Source organism: Cydia pomonella, chromosome 6, assembly GCF_033807575.1.
Source record: "Cydia pomonella isolate Wapato2018A chromosome 6, ilCydPomo1, whole genome shotgun sequence".
NCBI lineage: Eukaryota > Metazoa > Arthropoda > Insecta > Lepidoptera > Tortricidae > Cydia > Cydia pomonella.
The window spans coordinates 24,543,729-24,565,840 of record NC_084708.1 but is presented as its reverse complement, the minus strand read 5'-3'; the positions used below and the strand labels follow the sequence as shown (position 1 = coordinate 24,565,840).

The 22,112-nt window shown below is 42.1% G+C and overlaps 1 protein-coding gene across 1 annotated transcript in view; it reads right to left on the bottom strand.

Annotated features, from left to right (window-relative positions):
* The window catches only part of LOC133519352 (kinesin-like protein KIF13B), a 350,907-nt gene that overhangs the window by 35,135 nt on the left and 293,660 nt on the right, over window positions 1-22,112 (bottom strand). Inside the window, exons 13-24 of the mRNA XM_061853395.1 lie at window positions 21,863-21,973; window positions 20,776-20,999; window positions 19,557-19,706; window positions 18,420-18,581; window positions 17,094-17,210; window positions 10,995-11,229; window positions 8,306-8,502; window positions 7,606-7,766; window positions 6,992-7,106; window positions 6,756-6,857; window positions 6,372-6,477; window positions 3,135-3,326 (exon numbers count right to left, since the gene is read on the bottom strand). Of these exons, the coding sequence (XP_061709379.1) occupies window positions 3,135-3,326; window positions 6,372-6,477; window positions 6,756-6,857; window positions 6,992-7,106; window positions 7,606-7,766; window positions 8,306-8,502; window positions 10,995-11,229; window positions 17,094-17,210; window positions 18,420-18,581; window positions 19,557-19,706; window positions 20,776-20,999; window positions 21,863-21,973 (1,872 nt within the window). The remainder of the gene's footprint in view (window positions 1-3,134; window positions 3,327-6,371; window positions 6,478-6,755; window positions 6,858-6,991; window positions 7,107-7,605; window positions 7,767-8,305; window positions 8,503-10,994; window positions 11,230-17,093; window positions 17,211-18,419; window positions 18,582-19,556; window positions 19,707-20,775; window positions 21,000-21,862; window positions 21,974-22,112) is intronic.

Below are 22,112 nucleotides of genomic sequence, written 5' to 3'. Positions count from 1 at the left end.
TGCGTACGCGACGACGCGCTCCCCCCCACCGGGCAAACGTTGAGCCAGTATGGCCCCAAGGCCACGCGCGGATGCGTCACAAGTCACCACCGTGGTGCGTGTCATGTCGTAGTGCGCTAGCACTTCCGTGCTACACAGTAACTTTTTGACGTACTCGAAAGCATCGTTCTGTATTTTACCCCATATAAAATGCCTACCCTTTTTGAGTAACTCATACAAAGGACCAAGGTACCCTGACAAATTCTTTACGAATTTGCCATAAAAGTTGACCATTCCTAAAAATGATTTTAGTTCTGTGGTATTCGTCGGATGCGGCATATTTACTATTGGTTTAATTTTATCAGGGTTAACTCTCACGCTCTTCAATTTTAACCCACTAGCTTGTAATACCGTAAAAACCTGTTCAATAGCTTTGACATGACTATCCAAATCCCTACTCTTTATCAAAATATCATCAAAAAATACCACTACGTCCGGAATGTCCCTTAATAAATTAACCATAAACTTTTGGAAAATACCCGGACTTGACGCTAAACCAAAAACTAAGCGATTATATTTGAAAAGTCCGCGATGGGTGTTAATAACCGTGTAAGCCCGGGAATCTTCATCTAAAACCAATTGGTTGTACGCCTGAGATAAATCTAGTTTAGTGAAATATTTATTATTACTCAACCCACTAAACAAATCATCTAATTTTGGAACCGGATATCTGTCGACCTGTAAAACTCGGTTAAGAGTTACCTTGTAGTCCGCACATATACGTATACCGCCATCCGCTTTGCTCGCTATTACCAGAGTGGCCCAGTCGGAGCGGTCCACGGGCTCGATGACGCCGGCGCGCAGCATGGCATCCAGCTCAGCATCTACGCGCGCTCGCATTGCATAGGGCAAAGGTCGCGCGCGACAGAAAATCGGCTCAGCGCCCTCGCGCACGCTTAGCCGCACCGGCGGGCCGTTATACCGGCCCAGCGTGCCATCGAACAGTGATTCATGCCTGGAAATAAGGTCGTTTATCATTACACTTTTGTCCGTTTCTTTATTATGTAATACAGGTGTTGAATTTACTTTGGGAATTGTAATATCTAGCTCGAATAGCCACTGTCGACCGAGTAAATTAGTGTTATCAGCGCCTTTTAAAACATACAGATCTAATACTTTTGTAATATTATTGTGACTTACTTTCACCTCTAAATATCCCAGAAGTTTTACTACAGACTTGTCATAAAACCTAACGTTTATGCGACAAGGTTTTATAGGTAAATCATTAAAACATCGCCTATAGGTATCTCCATTAATACAAGACAGAGCTGATCCCGTATCAACCTCCATCTGAAAGGGCCTATTCTGTACTAAAAGTGACATACACACCGGTTTATAGTTTGCCAAGGACATCTGGTACATAGGTTCTTCATCATCGTAACCGCCATCATCATCACCATCAACAACAGTCACTCCCGACTGCTCCGAAATGGTCATCTCGTCGACTGGCTCCTGCATCCAGTAGGCACCAGTAGCCCTGCGCCCGCGCGCGCCGCCTCGTCCGCGGCCGCCGCGCCCGCGCCGTCTGCCGCCGCTCACGCTCGCCCCGCGTGACGCGCGCATGGGATCCTCCCCCATTTCATTTCGTCGTCTCAGATTCGGCTCTTGACCCGTTACATGATTTTCTGGACACATCCTCCGCAAGTGACCGACCCTTTTACAAAAACTACAATCATAATTTCGGAATTTACAGTTTTCCGTTTTATGTTGAGTATCACCACAAGCCATGCATTTAAACATTATATTTATTTTGTTCACATCGATGTGGGTGCTCGGGTTTTGGTCTACTGCGCTGGCATCCCGTTCGGCCGCCTCCAAAGTGCACGCTAGTTTCACCGCCTTGCCGTAGGTTAATTTATCGTCCTCCGCGAAAAGTCGTTGCCGCGTATTTTCACTTCTTATGCCGCACACTAGCTGGTCACGTAAATTGTCTTCTAAAGTCGTTTTAAAGTCACAATGTAAAGATAACTTTTTAAGTTCTGCCACGTAATCCGCTACTAGTTCGCCCTCCATTTGCCGTCGCTGCCGGAATTTATATCGTTCGGCCAAAATAGAAGGTTTAGGTTGCAGATGTTTTTTAAGTAAGTCGACGGCGTCCACGTAAGTTAATTCTGAGGGCTTCTTCGGACTCGCCAAGGTTGATAATAACTCGTAGGCCTCATCTCCCATGCCCGCAATCAACGTGGCCAGCTTAACGGTATCGTCCACCTTGTTCGCCACGAAGTACATCTCCACTCGCTCGCAATATGCAGTCCAATTGCCACTTTTCATATCAAATTCACGTAACTTTCCCACTGACATTGTTTTAAACTTGCTGTTTCACTATTACACTGTCTTTTTTTTAATTATTTTTACCTCGTTCGCCACTGATAAATAAAAGACGTATTGAACGCGCACCATTTATTCTGAGACAAAGAATACCTAGCTACCCACCTATGGGTTATTATTAGGTTACCCAACATATACAACAAAATTGTAATTCAATTGACTTACCCTTTTGACATGTAAAAATTTGTTATTTTATCAATAAAGGAATATAAATATATTAACATACATGGTATAGGTACCCCGTGTTTTTAAAGATTAGAATTTTTCTGACCTCAAAAGTAGTGAAATAACTTTTTCTTCCTAAATACTAGAGTTCCTATGATATCTAAAACTGCGGTACAATAATATGTAAACTACATTTTAATTCATTGCAGTGATGTGCACACAGCTTTAAGTTTGGAAGAAAAAAGTCACCGCTACTTTTGAGGTTATAAAATTTCTAATCTGGAAAAAAACGGACTATATAAGCAAAGAGATGCCATACACAGCAACGGTATGAATAGACAGTGAAAACTCAGCGACATTTTATATTTAAAAAAAAAACATAGTACTGGGTTTGTGATTTCATTTCATCATCATTCATTTCTCTAAAATATTGAGGAAAAGAGGTTTTATTTCACGATTTTGGAGAATTCTCAATGCTATTCTGTACTCCGCTTTGCGTCGTCCGACAAAATCGAAACTCATCCACGAATCGCCCTTTCCCGGCCTCTGCAATGATGTACTATTCATCGACCATACCTACAACAGCTTTAGTGCAGCCATACCTTCAGTAATCCTATTAAGGTACTGCGAGTCGTGAATGGACGAGTCCCAAGACGCGATAGCGGAGACGTCCTTATCGTGGTGGTGCAGTATCTGGAGCTCGTAGAACTTGTTCCCGTGCTCTTTGGGCAGGATGGAGTGCAGACCGGCCACGGTCACTTCTTCGCCGGACGGATGGGTTGTTAGGTCGTCAGCTGAATTAATAAATATAACCTTATTACACCAGAATTTGAAGATTTTTCCCTTATGACAATGGGACTAGAAAGTATAACACGTACTTGAAACAAAATAATTATACGGTTCACTTTGAGAGAAGTGGTGGACCATGCAAAAAAGATAACGACTTAATTTTGTAGTTCAATATGTTAAATGTACAATACAATGTACATATTCGTTGCAATGTCATTAGAACCTTTTATGAACCAAATAAAGTAGCATTCTTTTATTTAATTGCGTTCTAAAACAAACGAAAGGTTAGGTTCAAATTAAATATAGGGAAACTTTGTATGGTGATAGAATCAGATTAAGCTAAGCTGGCAGCAGTTTTGAAGGCTAGATGGTGACAGTGTTAAATTAAAGTCATAATTTCAAAGAACTTTGACGTTTAAAATAAGTTTTTGGCAAAAATTTCATTTTTGGTACAAGCTTTTATCGCTGACTGTACTTTTCTTTCCACAGGCAACTAATACTGATCGAGCCAATTCTAAAAACCCCAATCACAATTAGGTTGCGTTGTTTTATCACAGAGTTCCTATGTCCACCTCTTGTCTCCATCATCAGATCAGCTCGATGGTACCATAATATGGCATTGTCACCCGACTTACATTTATGTATGCAAATTTTCAGCTCAATCGGAAACCGGGAAGTGGACACAATCAGACAACGGTCAGGTGAAAGTAAATAAAAGATTGTAATAACATTTCCACCGTCTGGCCTATCAAAATCGCTGCCAACTTATTTTGGTCTGACTCCAGTGCGATTTAAAGAAAACTGTGTAATGTGAAGAACTGTCACTTTTATGATATGTCTTTCGTAATTTTCAAGGTTTTTCGTAGTTTGTTAATTTGTTACATGGGTTCCCCCGGTGCCCAACTCACCGTTGAGGTCGAGGAACAGCACGGGGATGTGCTGCTCCATGCCGGGCGGCGGGCTCCACGCGGCCGGCGCGCCCGGGATGGGGCTGCCCGGGCTCGGCACCGGGACCTGTTCTACTCACCGTTGAGGTCGAGGAACAGCACGGGGATGTGCTGCTCCATGCCGGGCGGCGGGCTCCACGCGGCCGGCGCGCCCGGGATGGGGCTGCCCGGGCTCGGCACCGGGACCTGTTCTACTCACCGTTGAGGTCGAGGAACAGCACGGGGATGTGCTGCTCCATGCCGGGCGGCGGGCTCCACGCGGCCGGCGCGCCCGGGATGGGGCTGCCCGGGCTCGGCACCGGGACCTGTTCTACTCACCGTTGAGGTCGAGGAACAGCACGGGGATGTGCTGCTCCATGCCGGGCGGCGGGCTCCACGCGGCCGGCGCGCCCGGGATGGGGCTGCCCGGGCTCGGCACCGGGACCTGTTCTACTCACCGTTGAGGTCGAGGAACAGCACGGGGATGTGCTGCTCCATGCCGGGCGGCGGGCTCCACGCGGCCGGCGCGCCCGGGATGGGGCTGCCCGGGCTCGGCACCGGGACCTGTTCTACTCACCGTTGAGGTCGAGGAACAGCACGGGGATGTGCTGCTCCATGCCGGGCGGCGGGCTCCACGCGGCCGGCGCGCCCGGGATGGGGCTGCCCGGGCTCGGCACCGGGACCTGTTCTACTCACCGTTGAGGTCGAGGAACAGCACGGGGATGTGCTGCTCCATGCCGGGCGGCGGGCTCCACGCGGCCGGCGCGCCCGGGATGGGGCTGCCCGGGCTCGGCACCGGGGCCTGTTCTACTCACCGTTGAGGTCGAGGAACAGCACGGGGATGTGCTGCTCCATGCCGGGCGGCGGGCTCCACGCGGCCGGCGCGCCCGGGATGGGGCTGCCCGGGCTCGGCACCGGGACCTGTTCTACTCACCGTTGAGGTCGAGGAACAGCACGGGGATGTGCTGCTCCATGCCGGGCGGCGGGCTCCACGCGGCCGGCGCGCCCGGGATGGGGCTGCCCGGGCTCGGCACCGGGACCTGTTCTACTCACCGTTGAGGTCGAGGAACAGCACGGGGATGTGCTGCTCCATGCCGGGCGGCGGGCTCCACGCGGCCGGCGCGCCCGGGATGGGGCTGCCCGGGCTCGGCACCGGGACCTGTTCTACTCACCGTTGAGGTCGAGGAACAGCACGGGGATGTGCTGCTCCATGCCGGGCGGCGGGCTCCACGCGGCCGGCGCGCCCGGGATGGGGCTGCCCGGGCTCGGCACCGGGACCTGTTCTACTCACCGTTGAGGTCGAGGAACAGCACGGGGATGTGCTGCTCCATGCCGGGCGGCGGGCTCCACGCGGCCGGCGCGCCCGGGATGGGGCTGCCCGGGCTCGGCACCGGGACCTGTTCTACTCACCGTTGAGGTCGAGGAACAGCACGGGGATGTGCTGCTCCATGCCGGGCGGCGGGCTCCACGCGGCCGGCGCGCCCGGGATGGGGCTGCCCGGGCTCGGCACCGGGACCTGTTCTACTCACCGTTGAGGTCGAGGAACAGCACGGGGATGTGCTGCTCCATGCCGGGCGGCGGGCTCCACGCGGCCGGCGCGCCCGGGATGGGGCTGCCCGGGCTCGGCACCGGGACCTGTTCTACTCACCGTTGAGGTCGAGGAACAGCACGGGGATGTGCTGCTCCATGCCGGGCGGCGGGCTCCACGCGGCCGGCGCGCCCGGGATGGGGCTGCCCGGGCTCGGCACCGGGACCTGTTCTACTCACCGTTGAGGTCGAGGAACAGCACGGGGATGTGCTGCTCCATGCCGGGCGGCGGGCTCCACGCGGCCGGCGCGCCCGGGATGGGGCTGCCCGGGCTCGGCACCGGGACCTGTTCTACTCACCGTTGAGGTCGAGGAACAGCACGGGGATGTGCTGCTCCATGCCGGGCGGCGGGCTCCACGCGGCCGGCGCGCCCGGGATGGGGCTGCCCGGGCTCGGCACCGGGACCTGTTCTACTCACCGTTGAGGTCGAGGAACAGCACGGGGATGTGCTGCTCCATGCCGGGCGGCGGGCTCCACGCGGCCGGCGCGCCCGGGATGGGGCTGCCCGGGCTCGGCACCGGGACCTGTTCAACTCACCGTTGAGGTCGAGGAACAGCACGGGGATGTGCTGCTCCATGCCGGGCGGCGGGCTCCACGCGGCCGGCGCGCCCGGGATGGGGCTGCCCGGGCTCGGCACCAGGACCTGTTCCACACCGTGAACTTAGTCAAAATAAATGGCTATTAGGCACATTACTATGGTTTTATACTGAATTTGCCGTTGTCGTTTGAAAAAAACATTACAGAACTCGAGATACGGACGGTTTGAGATTGCTCAAACCGTGCGTATCTTTATTGGGCATTTTCCGTGCGTGTATACATTGGTATATCATAATATTGTTTAAATTAAAAAAAGTTGCATCAATAGTTTCAGAAAAATACCTATTAGGCACATGAAAATTGATATAGAAAAGAATTCCTTACCGCATTTCGCTCTTCAGTGAGTGACACCCACTGCTCAACCAGAGACTGTTCCCTCTCCATGTCTCGTTCGCTCTTCATTGACGGCGACATGTTTACTAGTTTCTGAAAAATACGCGCAATTTAGTGGATTATGTTGGTGCCCAAACTAATCAAACTAGATGATCAAATAATAAATTAAACTGTAATAAATTAAACGAATGATAACATGTGTTCAATTATGAATTTTTGATTCCTACTTGTAGCTGCGCGTGTAAATGTTGTCGTCTCCTCGCGAGCGCGTCGCTCCACCTCTCTCTGAGCACGGCCAAGTCTTCCTCCTGATACGAGTCCAACGGCTTTTGAAGACGAGATCTGAAAAGAATACATACTCCTCTGGAGTTGCAGGCGTACATAGGCTGCAGATACTGCTTACCATCAGGCGGGCCGTATGCTTGTTTGCCACCGACCTAGTATTAAAAAATATATATATTTAAAGTTTATTTTGTAAAAAACAAAGCATTTTGTTATGGACTTTATGAGAGGCTGTATTTTTCTTTTAAAAGTAATCTAATATTCATCGAGACATCTAACATAGCTAAAATCAATGAGGTCGCGTTGTTTTATCACCCAGTTCATTTGGCAATCCGGTCGCCATAATCAGACTAGCTTGTTGTCACCAGAATATTGTATTCTTACTGGCCTTTCTTAAGTGTACTTACTACTTACATCAAACAACATTTAGATACCAAGATTTGACCCACACAAACATACGGACAGGAAGTAAAATAAAAGCTTGTAAAAGAATGTATATATGTACCATGGTTATGCGCAAGCTGATTCACTGTATGGAATGATATTTTGGGGAACTTACCTGACGCTAACGGAGCCTACTTCAACGCTGACGATATGCTGACAGATGATGGGCAACGTGCCCGAGTTATGTGCCGGTCTAACTCTGACTGCCAGTCGACGTTGTTGCCCTTGACGGAGTTGGTATACGCCACCGGTTACCATGTCTGGTCGTGATACAACCTATAAAAACGTATCATGGTTAAATATTGATTTAATAATTTGAATAAAAATCAATAAGAATTTGATATCAATCCAATAAAGCACGATTATAAATATAATAATGGGCAGTTCGAATTTATCCTGCTTCCATTATCTTTGTACCATCTAGTTTTAAGTGATAATTTAAAACAATATTGCAAAGATATAAGGTATTTCAATAGTCGGTAAGTGTGTTGCTGTTTGTACTTATTTTCGTAGTAGTTAATAAAGTACATATCCCTAATTTCATGTCAAGTCAAAGTCAAGTCAATTTTGAATAGCATAGAGAAATAACGAATTTTAATAAGATTAAAGCTTAATAATTAATACATTTTAAGCGAGTTTTAATCTTATCAAATATACATTTTACCATACCTCGTAAATAACGTGATCTGTGACGTCACAATGCAAGGAAGTACAAAAATATGTTTTTTTAATTGTTTATTGTTCTATCTGTGTCCTTCCGTAATGATTTCATGCCCGCTTATAAGTAAATTAATTTATATTTTATTGCTAATTACCTCAACTGGAGCGTATTCGCCCTGATCATTCAGCTCGTGAATCTCGACCCACAGCTCGATCTTCCTGGTCAGCTCCGCCCAGCGGTCAGCCAGCGAGCGCGCCTTGGCGAGCTGCTGCTGCTCCACCTCCCAGTTGCCGCGGCCGCGGCTGAAGCCGGCCGAGCGGTGGCCCCACACCTCGATGGACAGGGCGCCCTCTGTCAACAACCATTTTGAGGTTAAATGCGCACAGCTCGATGTAAATAGAACTGAAATTGTTCCAAATGATATTTGACATATGTAATTCATATTAATAGGCAAATTTCTCGTTTTTGGGACAGCTTGAAGATAGGCCAAGATATTGAAAATTAGGTTGTTTGTACTGTTAGTACACTATATAAAAATTGTATATTTTACGGTTGTTTTTGTCTTACGAGTTGTATTTACTCGTTGTTAAACTTGCGGTGTTTTGCTGACGCTTGTTTTGTAGATCGCCTAAATGAGTAACTATCATAAATATTTTATTACAGCTACGTGATATACAGTTTTATTTTTTTATATCTCGACGGTCATTTTACTGCGCCAGTCGGTAGGATTTGATATTAATCTACTCAATAGGGTTGTTTCCAATTTTTTGAAACGGTCGTATTACGTTCTATATTAACTAAAAGTTGCCCTAAAATTCAACTTTTATACTAAAACGGCTTTAAATATGTTAAATTGACAAAATATATTTTGACAGATGCTTTCGCGCCCAAAACGCTCTTTGAAAATTGTGTGACGTCACAGTTTGACACATAACTACATATGCACGTAGAAGATACGAACTGTCAACTGACATTTGTCATTTGTTGTTTATCGCCGAACTCTCAACAGTGTCAATCCGAGAGTTGTGACGTCATCAGAATCTTCAATGACGTTTCGAGTTTGGTCACGTGGCGTGTGCCAAAAGATATTTTAAATTCAATATTTACAAAAATATGGTTATTACAGGTCCCTTAAAAGTAGTTTAACATGTTCTTATAATCCAAAAGAATTTATTGGGATACAATTCTGCCCTAAGATTTGTAGATGGAAACAACCCTATTGGAATGTGCCTTCCATGAGTTAATTAAAAATTCGTAAACTATTACATGTACACATAAATTAATGTTGAATAAGCAGAAACGTCTGCGAACATCGTTACTGGTGAATTTCAAATATGACTTGTGACAACACATTTACGCAATAAGAAGTGTAACGTGGGAAAGTTTGCTAGCTATTGGATGAGGTCTTGGTGGCTTAGATGGCAGAGTGCTGGAGTATCGATCCGGAAGCCGTGGGGTCAAGTGTCACCCAAGGCAGTAATTTTTCCACTTTTTTTTGTATACCTACGTAGTAATCTTTTTATTTTAATTGAATTTTCGCATTCCATTCATCTTTGCTATACTCGTTAAACATAAGGTTTTCTCTTTCTCTTTCGGTATGCGGGAGTTCGATAGCGCGTGCACCTTTCTCCCTCGCGACTAAAGGCAACTTTTTATTAAATTTATTTATAACACAAACAGTCACATATACAAATGGATTTAAAGTACAATGTAGTGTATTTAACATACTTAAGAATCATAGACCTGGAGGTTCATTGTTAAATGCATAATGTTAACATACATACTAACAGCGCTCACATAATAAGTTTAATTAATAGTATGTACCTAAATGATACCAAGTGTGTAAGTAGTTGATAAGAAAATAAAGAGGCTTTTTATTTATTTATTATTACATACTAACAGCATAAAGAAAATGAAATCTTGAGCCATACTTTTACCAGTCTTCAGAGCTAATACAGTATCAAAATATCACATGAAACTCTTACGTTTAATGTAATAGGGCAGAAAAAAAACAATAATAATAACAAATAATTAATGTGTGAAATTATATGGATAGTAAGTAGCAGATTGGTAAATAGGTTCTCCTACTCCTCTACTGTTATCTGTCATTTATACATTCATTAACACGAATATAAGAACATACATAAAACGTTTCAAGAAAAGTCTATATTGTCTATTCCTCATAATAGCACTTGTGCTTTAAAATCGCTATAACGTTACTGCGAATAATGTCTACAACCTAACCAAATCAAAACTAATACAGTTTCAAATTAAGTGCATTGCTGCCAACTTACAAAATATTCATTTGGTTGCATAGTAAAAACAATTACTTCATAAGTCAGAAACACGCATGTGACACCCGTAATTTAGCAACACCCATAGACTACGAAGACCGCTTAGCGTTGCTTGTTAGTCTCCGTAGGCTACGGTGGCCAATATCGAGAAAAAACTGTCCAAACATTTAATTTAGCAAGTAGCAAGTACCAGGGCCTCATGAGTTACGAGGTGTCGCTGACCGGCCGGCCGCGGCCCGGGGCGGGCCGGGCGCGTAACAAGGTATGCTCGCGCATCTTGGCTATATACTTTTGCTTTGTTTACCTAAATTAAGATTTATTTTTGTTGACTCGTAGGAAAAGTATTGTATGCAACGTTGTATAAGTAGGTCAAAAAATGCTCGTGGCGTATTCCTCTACACTCACGCCACTCGCCTTTTTTGACCCTTCTTATACAACTGTTGCATAAAATACTATTAACATTCATGTCTGTTTCATTAATTATCGGATAAGTTGTATTTTGTAACTTGTTATGCGTTCCAATTTTGGAACCGGTCTAAGAATACGTACCTGCACAATGCTCAATGAACTCCTCGGTGAGCGTGAGCGTGTGGTCCTGGTCGTGGTCGAAGCGCACGCTGGGCGCGGCGGCGCGCGGCGAGGCGGGCGCGGCGGGCGCCGGGGAGTCGCCCACGTGCGGCGCCACCACCACCGCCTCGCCCAGCAGCGAGTACTGGCAGAACACGAAGTGCGACAGCGACGGCGGCAGCCCCGTGGCCTGCTTGATGGCCACGCGGATCGTCACCTGGGACAAACATGCTCAATACCTTAGGCTTTTGAACGCCACACCTATCGTACGCGGCGCGTAATCGTCTTGTCGGTACGCATGAAGGTTGATATTGGGCTGTAGCCGCGCACGTCATATGACGTCTTTGGCGGTCAAAAGGTTAAGTCTTCATTTCAATACTACGGCGTTACCCGGGACCGTCAACTTCGCTCTTCCGGCAATATGTCCCTATCCATCCCTCTTCACCGCACTGGATTCATGTCGAATTCGTTTTCCGTGCAGGCGGCCCGTCTTTGGAACGGACTTCCCTTCGGCATCATAAAATGCTCAAAATAAGTTTGCTTACGTGCTTTATTTGCTAGCAGGATGAAAAATTAATAATGTATGTGTAAGCTCTATATGTTTTGTCGTTATGTATGTATATATTATAATATACGTATGTATATTTATATGTATGTATTAGTTATGTATGGTATGTTATTGTATTATATTTGGTTGTTGTTGTTAAGTAGCACCGCCTACAATCTCTCTGCTTTGCCTAAAGGTTGACTGGTAGAGAATGCCTCATGGCAAGTCCGCCTTTTGTACTATAAGGTTTTCTTTTGTGCAGTAAAGATTAATTAAAAATAAATGTGAAATCCAACCCGCCAAAGCCTAGCCTAAATACCTACGACCCTACCAAAAAGCCGTATGGCTTTTTAGCATTTAGGAAGGAATGGTTCCAATTAAACAGACTCCGCACCGAACATGGACGCGCGGACTACAAGACTAGACGACGATTAGAGGGCTTTCCCTTCCGGTATAGTCTAGCTTTCATACTAATTACTAAACAATAAAAAAATTTAGTTCACAATATGGTGCGGTAGGTACAGTTAAAATATTAAATATCGACACGTACAGAGAGCAAAAAGTATGTAGACACTACCTTTACGTACGGATAATAAGGTCGTGCTTCACATATTTTGAGCACTTTCTTCGTGTTGATATTTAATACCTTTAATAAACTAAGACACAATATAATTGATGATCAAACGAACTTCTTGAAGTGAAGTTCGATCGATATTATATGAGTCACTTCATTTGAAGATATAATTTTATATTAACCATGTAGTTTCCCTATTGTACAGATAGCATCGCACACATTTAAGAGTAACTATTTTGATTAAAACTGTGAAAACCAACATCCGCCCACTTCCGCTTACTGGTTACCTGCGTGCGGCGACCGCTGCGCTCTTCATTATTTTTAGAGAAGGCAAGAACCAAAACTTATATCAGGGATGGGTGGGACCTTATATTATATCTTCAAATGAAGTGACTCATATAATATCGATCGAACTTCACTTCAAGAAGTTCGTTTGATCATCAATTATATTTCGTCACTTCATTTTTCAGATATAATTTTATATTAACCATGTAGATGTTTAGAGATATAAGTTTTGGTTGAAATAAGACAAAAGCTTTGGCTGTCTGAGTGCCTAGTTTAAGTTAAGACGTTCCTCCTAACTCCACACACCACATAGAAAAAAAAACTTCTCAATGTATATGCCATGTCAATGACCGCAGGATTTTTATTTTTATTACTGTACGTTACGTATACACCGTACTAACATTAGAAATATATTATTAAAAAACATCATAGTGAGACACTAAAAACATATATCTATCTTAGTCCGAAGTAAAATAAGTCATTCGGGTGAAATTTATTTGTTAATGTTAACCATGGTGATAACCCGAAATGTTTTGTATTTCTTTTTTTTTTTTTTTTATCTGACCTACTGTATTTGCAGTTAGTATCCTTGGTATGACATATTTATAATATAGTTCACGTTTCATAATCAAGGTGATATTTAAACAGTTATTATAATAAACACAAATGGGTGGAAAAACAATTAAAAACTTATAAATAATTATTATAGTTTAATATTTCAAATTATTGGATTATATAAGTTAATAGCAAGAACTTATTTATTATCAGGTGCTAGGGATTTATTTTGATCTGAATTTATTCATTTTCAATTTCTAGGGATTTATTTTGATAAGTTGTATTAAGTTAGTGTCCCAAATGTACCATATTTTGATGTTTGAGTTATATGATTTAACACTTGACCCTACTCATAGTGTTGTGTTCCTGCCGGTGAGTAAGGTTGCCAGAGCTCAACGAGGGGGGTGGGGTTAGGGTCGGCAACGCGCATGTAACTCCTCTGGAGTTGCAGGTGTACATAGGCTATGGAGACTGCTTACCATCAGGCAGGCCGTATGCTTGTTTGCCACCGACGTAGTATAAAAAAAAAAAAATGATTTAAAACCGTATTTCAGCAGTCGTTTAACTTTAACCAATTCTGTAATAAAAGAAAACGATCTGATGATCCTTTTTCATGAAAACACATGATACTATTTTAATTGACTGCTAAAGAAATCCAGAAGTATGGTAAATTAAACTGAACCAAAATTAAATCAATGCTTTAGCGAACAACTGTCTAAAGGGTTGTGTTTTAAGCCATCAAGTAATTGAAGTTATTATCGCTGTATCCCACCTGCGCAGAGTAGCCCACCTGCGTAGACTGCAGACCAAGTTCAGGACATAACATGTGTACTATACACAAGTATACTGTGCCAATTGAGTTATAAAGCCTTGTTTAAAAGCATAAAGAATGTTTAGGTATGTAGGTTCAGAATAAAAAGTTCATCTTATTTATCTTTATTCAAATGAAAAGACTTACTGATCATGTTTGTCGTACGCGGACTTTACCTACTCAGGTTTAACTGGTTATTATTAACTAAGCACCGTAATCGAGTAGCTCGAATATACATAAGGTATATAAAATATTTATATTATAATATTTTTCTTTTATTAAATATTAATGACAGCATGACACGTTTGACCATATTTGCACAAATATCGGTGCTGTAGCTGCTATTCTCTCAGCGCAAACTAAACTAGCACAGCAATCAACCACGATAACAATAACAATCCACAGTATTTCAGGTATTAAGCATCAAATCTCAAATGCCCTCTATTTTTATTTTATCCAAATATTCGCTCTGTCGGTAACGAAAGACTGAGACGTAATGTTGTATATTTTTATAATGTATTAAAAAAATACACTTATATAACTGACATAATAAAATAGAAAATGTATTTGCTGTATTGCTACTGTGGTTGTATTGTGAGTTTAGAAAACAAATATTATATTTAGTGATTCGGTCTTAATTTTATGTATGACTATATTAATTATGATACTAAATGTATATGTACATATATTTCAAACTTAGCAAAAACGTATTGCATAACCGTTTTGAGTGTTTTAAGTCTAGTGAACGTATTGCATAGTACCATCGCATTAATGATGGCTGAAAGAGTACCGCGACCGACACATGAGAGTTGAACCATACATTAATTTATTGATTTTATACGATTTCTATTACCTATTTAATAACTTAGTTATTTAAGTAGTAATCTGAGGGGTAATCCTTTAAAGGATAATCAGAGGGTAATCGTCTTGTTGTTTTAATACAATTAAATAAATATATGAATAGGTATTTCCCTAGTTACCGATTATTTACAATCATAAAAATAAACACTCAATATCTGTGAGAGATGCGAACAAAATTTATTAATAAGTGCAACTCGCCAAAATGAAGAGAAAACCGCTTTCTGATTAACTCAGATAGATGGTACTCTAGTGGTGCTTGACACTGAGTTCTTGCAAATTGTTCTAGTAAATTGTGATGAAAAAACTCGTCTTCCTCTAATTCAATTGAAGCAAGTGTATTTATTATAATTTAATGATTCAATTGAATTAATTATCCAATATAACTTTAAGAAAAAATCTAATTTTCAAACAGATAATAAGTACTTACTGGCATCGCCTATGAGCGACCAGGACAATTACTCATTTATTATCAAGTTTTGTTATATCTTATTCTGAGAAATAAAGATTCTTAAAGCTGATATTATAAATAGGTATATTTTTATATAAGTATTCATTTGGTTGACTCTTTTTTTATGCGATTTAATATAGGAGTAAACCAAAGTTGTTCAAGTTTTATCGCCCATAACATTATTGACGTACGTAGCCATATTTTTATAGTTCGATTTATGAATGTTTCTGCATATCATAATCATTTAAAAATCGACACCAAAATGTAAGCACTCTCAGGGCACCACTATACTTATTAACAAGATATTTTATCAAGATTAAGTTTAGAAATTGCTTTCAAATTCACTACGTCTTTTATAACATATAAGAGTTTAAATATTGTACGTCAGAAAGAATATACTTTAAATAATACTGTGACGTGGTGTAGGTACACGTAGCAATTCCCACTTTTAGAGAAAAGTTATACCTACCCAATGTATTAATATTATATTTATGTGGGTAGTGTAGTATAAAAACAATGTACTATTGTGTTCAATACAACATTTGTGAGTCGCTTGTTGATTTACATTCAACCTATGGGCGGGGATTCATACTTCTTTTTTCATTTATTACCGTACTATGGGTTAGGTGTGAGTAAAATTTGGATATATTTTAAGTGTTGGGCCATCTAAAACCAAATAAAAAGAAAGCCTCCCTCGGCTTTATAACACAACATTATTCCCATTTTTAAGGCAATAAATTTCCCACAAAAGATATGGGTGAGTATTATGAAAAATGCACCAATATGAATGTCTAGGCCCTTTGTTTCGTTGTGCGTTGTGCATTATCCGATCTTTTGGTTCACGACCAATCGCCGCGCCGGGCGAAATCGGTGTTCGAAATACGAACAGACTTTCCTTCGTGTTGGTTCACGACCAACCCCCAGGATGATTTTTTATGCCTTTGTTTCGTTGTGCGTTATCCGATCTTATACCTTCGTTATAAAAATGTGGTCTTGTGCCGAAGTGTTCGGCAACTAGACCGAGGTGTGGACGCTACCACGCACAAATAAATAATGAAGAGCGCAGCGGTCGCCGCACGCAGGTAACCAGTAAGCGGAAGTGGGCGGATGTTGGTTTTCACAGTTTTAATCAAAATAGTTACTCTTAAATGTGTGCGATGCTATCTGTACAATAGGGAAACTACATGGTTAATATAAAATTATATCTGAAAAATGAAGTGACGAAATATAACTATACAAATTATCCCTTACAATACATCGGTGTCAAACACTCGTATACAATAAAACAGTAATTTTGACTTTTCACACTTTTTAGGGTTCCGTAGTCAACTAGGAACCCTTATAGTTTCGCCATCTCCGTCTGTCTGTCTGTGTGTCTGTCTGTCCGAGGCTTTGCTCCGTGGTCGCTAGTGCTAGAACGCTGAAATTTGGCATGGATATATAAATCAATAAAACCGACAAAGTCGTACAATAAAATCTAAAAATTTAATTTTTTTTAGGGTACCTCCCCTACACATAAAGTGGGGGTGAAATTTTTTTTTCGTTTCAACCCTAGAGTGTGGGGTATCGCTGAAAAGGTCTTTCGAAACTAATAGGGGTTTTCAAGAAACATTTTTTGATAAAGTGAATATATTCGGAGATAATTAAATTTTGAATGAAAACTATAGCCGACATGATCAGTTTAGCTGTTTTTGAGTTATCGCAAAAAGTTTTCCCTTCATAGTAAAAAGACTTACTTTAATTAGGTACTGATTATGCAAATTTGCCTATTTGTTTAACTCGGGTGAAAGGCACCGTTTCATCCCTTGGTTAACAATTTACTATACTTTAAGCTTCAGTTTAGCTTATTGTGACGGAAGAGTAACTACGGAACCCTACACTGAGCGTGGCCCGACATGCTCATGGCCGGTTTTTTCTTACTCAACTCAGAACTCATCGCTACAGAATTGGGAAAAAACATTATTGACTACAACTGTAAACAATCCTCAAACCCAACTCACCTGCTGAGTGGCAGAATCAGAAGGGTCATCGTCATCTCTCATGTCTCCCGAGCTATCTGATGCTGCCTCGCAAATCCTGTCTTGAGGGAACTGGCCCGCTACTCTGCTGATTTCCACCTAAGGACAAACATATATTAAACTACGTTAATAATGAAATAAATAAAAGTATTAGGGTTCAATTTTGCGTAATTTCAGACACCTTTTATGTCGAATTTAAACTGTCTTGAGACATAATAACATTAAACAATTTTTTCTCAAACTTGCTATGAAATGTTGACATGACTTACGTCAAATTAGGTCCGGAAATACTACATATCAGGTGCGATGAGTGAAGATGATATGTAAAGGAATTTCATACTGCCTTACACACCTAGGACTGTAAAGCAACCTTCTTTTGTTTTTTAACGTCAAATTGTGACACAACGTCTTGGCATTCGCCTATCAACAAATATAGGTACGGTACGGTGATTTGTTGTTCATATTCGTTGCTAAGCAACGGCGGTGGCGCATCGCGCAGGCGTGCGGGCTTAAGCGCGTAGGGCACCGCTGGTAGAGTGGCGGGCCGAGTAGGACGCCACAAAACAAATTGACTACATTTTTGTTTTAATTGCAATTTTGAGAAAAGCACTATACAAATCTCGGCGAGAAACGGGGTTGCCGGCCGCGTATTTCTATCCTACTTCTATATTGTGTCTATGTACTATTACGGTTGACACTCGTGTTTTTAGTCACTCGCGCGACATGTTTCAAGCACGGCCGTCGTGAACGCTCCTCGCACTGTAGTACTTGAGCAAGGAGACCTAGGTTCCCCGAAACATGTCGCACGACTAAATAAAAACACGTTAGTGTCACCCGTAAAATTTGTTTAACCTTTTATGTCCATTAAAAGGTTAAGAAAGAAACGGTCACTAAAGTATTGTAATGTTATTTTGATTTGTCATAACATTTAACTTTTCGATAGTTTTAAAAACTGTTTCTTTCTTGAGGTGGGCAATAATAGTTATTTGTGTCCCAAGGGAGGAAAAGTAGGAAATTGCGTGTAAAATTGTTACCCGAGGCGAAGGCGAGGGTGGCAAATACGCGGGATGGAATGTCCTACGTTTCCTCCCGTGGTGCGCATACTATTTTTCTGCTCGACGGAGGCGGAAAGCGGCGAATTCGTTTAGCGCAACGGGAGCAAAGTGCAGAAAAGAATATTGTATTGTATAAAATATTAAAACTACTAGCTCTGACGAACGTAAAAGGCTCTTTCAAATGGTATTTTTGGCGACGCCGAACAGATTGAAGTTTTCTCGTGATTTATCGAATGTGTGCTTGTTTGCGTACCTGTAGTCTGCCCGCGACTTCTCCCTGCTGGCTGATGATGGGCGTGTGATAGTCGAGTGTGACATCATGGAACAGGGCCTCCAGAAACACGTTCGCGACGCCAATCAAATTGTGGTTTTCCTGCGACTCGTAGAATGGGTCGATGGCTTTTTCTGCTGGAGGCTGTAACGATATATGAATAAATGTATATATCACTAACGAGTATATTGTTGGAGCATCTAGAAAGACTGTGGTGTAATTTGGTATTATGGTCCTCAAAACCAATGAGAATTGTAATAGAGAGGTAAACTCTAACCCCCTTATTCATAAACGTGTACTAAAGTTACGATGCCGCTAATAATCGTTTGTCCCTTTCCATCATACCAATACGTCGGAAAGGGACAAACGATTATTAGCGGCATCGTAACTTTAGTACGCGTTTATGAATAAGGGGGTAAGAAAAAAACGTGCCCCTTAGTTTGACATCCAAAACGCAGTGCAGCGCCATCTGTTTCGCAGTTACTGACTTGTTATCGTCAAACGTCAACTTTTGACAATCAGACCGCCGCAAAATGTATGGAGCTGTACAACGCCATTTTGTTTACCTGTTAAATTCGAAGCACGAAATGGTCTTAGATTTTACGCATCTTACTCAATGTATCTTTGTCAAAACTAAAGGAAATTTGTTTTAGTTTTCCACCGCCTGAGAACTAAAAGCAGTTGTTTTGTTTTCGAGCTGGAACCGTTAGTTCCATGAAAGTTCACAATTGATTTTATTTTCAATACTTAACACTTTTCTATTTATAGGGACCGTGCGCGTTGGAGGGTCTGCCATCTTGTGGCCTGAATCGGAACAATAAACATGTATATTTACACGTCACGTGTTTTCTTGTGCATAGTAGGTTCTGCCATCTTGTGGGCTTCATCGGAACAATAAACATCACATCTACGCCTCGCGCCAAAAATCTGACGGCTCCTGTGCTGCCTCCTACAGTTCATGCACGCTCCCTATTGCTGTACCTAACTTTTGTTTTATATAATTATATTTATTGAGATATCATTGATGATTCATTTTAGCAATGACATGTTTTTTGACTTGCTAGATGTAACGTTCTATTGTTATTTGGCCAAATAAAGAAACATAAATTTGTAACTGACCTCATCCCCGTCACTCTGCAGGCGGCGCCACTCGTCATACATTTCCCTCATGTCCACCAGTTTGTTATCCAGCTTCTCCATGGACCACACCTGCCCGCCGCGGCCGGGGCGTTTCACCATGATGGCCGGTTCAGATACAAATGCGCCGCGCTGAAAAGAACATAATATTATTGGATGTTTTTTAACTTCAAGGTTAATTTTACGAGTATACTGACAACTTTGTCGGTTATAGCTGACTGTGGCAGTCAAACGATAAGAACTAGATAGCTGATTACATTTTGAAAACGAAAATGAAAATATTTTTTATACACAACACACAATTTTAAAATCAACATTTGACATTTGTAATTTGTTGTCCCAAAGAGGATACCACTCAGCATGTGTCGGAGCACAACGATAGTGATTTTCAGTGGACTCTTAAACTTAGAACCCAAATCTTAAAATAGAAATAAAATACATTACAACGTAAGTATGCGGAGTAAAAACAATGCGGAGCGTGAAGCGTTTCTTATTGACGGGGGAATATTATTCCAGCATCGCGTGGCAGCATATCGGAAGCTGCCACGAAAGCTAGCCGAATTGTGTCGCAGGCAGAGAAGGCGCAAGGCATGTATTTCGTGAATTTGAGAAAACGTAAGCCTGTCGAAGAGATATGAGGGATTTTTGCTAATTATAATTCCAAATAATAAAGAAGCAAGGTGTAGTACTCGTAAAGTAAGCGTTGGTTTAATATAGGCTTTGGTATCAGAACTAAAATAAATTTCTACTTAAAATAAATTTAAGAAACCGAACCATACCATACCATAAAACGATGTTATTTTAAATGCTAGTGTAGTACTAGCATTTAAAATGACATCGTTTTATGGTACAGTCACGTCTGAAAACATCGACACGATTGAAGTGCTAAAAATATGTATACACGACTTTATGGCCCATATATTACATTCTGGCACTTTGTCCGTATCGATATTTTCAGACGTGACCGTACCTATTAATTAGCAGTTAGTTCTACGTCATCAACTGATGCTTTCCGATCACTATATTTGCAGGGGTCTTTCGCTTACTTATGGATTTGCTGATCCGATGACAAGAGGACACACACAGATGACACAATTTTAATACTTAACTTTTTTATGTACTTAGATGGCAGCTGTCACAATGAATTGACTTGACTTATGACTTATTGACTTATGTGAATCACAGTCACACAGTCTCTTACCTTCCTATTAGGACTCAAGTTCTGCGGCGGTATCTGCAGGGTGACGCTGAACCTGGTGTTGCGCCTCATCTCCTCGGCGAGGAAGTTGGCCTCCTGCACGAGCGCGTTGGCGCGCAGGATGTCGGCCTTGAGGCGGCCGAGCGAGCGCCGGAACGTGTCGTCGCGCTCCGCCGCCCAGCGCTCCACGCGCGCGGCCGTGGTCGGGGTGCACGCCGCCATTTTTCCTTCACACAAAATGCAGTTACAATAGTACATTACGATACAAGTGCGAAAAATAGGAAATTCGAAACGAGTGGCGATAAATTAAAACACGACCGAAGGGAGTGTTTTAAATCGACACGAGTTGCGAATTACCTATTCGCACATGTATCGTACAACGTTTTACAGTACATATGTCCCTTTAAATGTTCGACACAGTAACGTAATATGCTACTTCTCGCACTAGTGCTATAAAGTAGCCCCATATGTACTACAATAGTATTTTTTCTACTCGTCGACTGTAATGGTTGAATTAAGATTTCGTATACCAAACTATAATTGGGTACTTTTCATGTATGGGCACCCGACTCAACTATAATATTCATTTCGAAACGGTTTAGTCAACTATAATGAAATGGACCGATCACAGCTCGCCGCGGTCCAGAGGACGAAACAAAACGATAGCTCAAATTATTTATTAATTTCAGGTTGTACAATAGAAACAATTTCTCCACAAGTCATAAACGCACATGTGACACCCTTAACATAGCAACATCCATAGACTACGAAAACCGCTTACCGTTGCTTATTGTGAGCAATTATTGTATAAAATACTATTATATAATAAAGCGTCGTCAATCGTGATATAATAAAGCTTTTCAGTCGAGTGCCGTGTTTAGGCAACGAAGCTTGCTAAGTTGCCTAAGTTAGGTACGAGATTGAAAAGCTTGATTATATCACTATAGTATATACTTTTTCTACGAGTAAATAATTAATGAAAATTGGTAAGTATTTCAGTAGACAAAAACATTGTGAAGTATAATAATAACTGATGACTTAAAACTACAACGGCATTTTCTCAGATCCTTAGAAATGTCCATATTCTTACCTAGTTTGAGCGGATCGTACGAGTAGGGCGGGTACGGCGTGGTCGGAGACAATATGTTCCTCAGCTGCTGGAATTGTCGCTCGTACTCCTGTCTTTGTTTCTCTAATGCCACTGTTAAAGAAAATCAGTTAAAATACCATTACAAAAAAAAAAAGAATTCGTTTTCCATAAATTTAACGCAACGTTCAGCGAATCCAGAGCAAGTGAAGTATTTTTAACTTTTAAGAATTTAATTTGGCACAATTTTTTG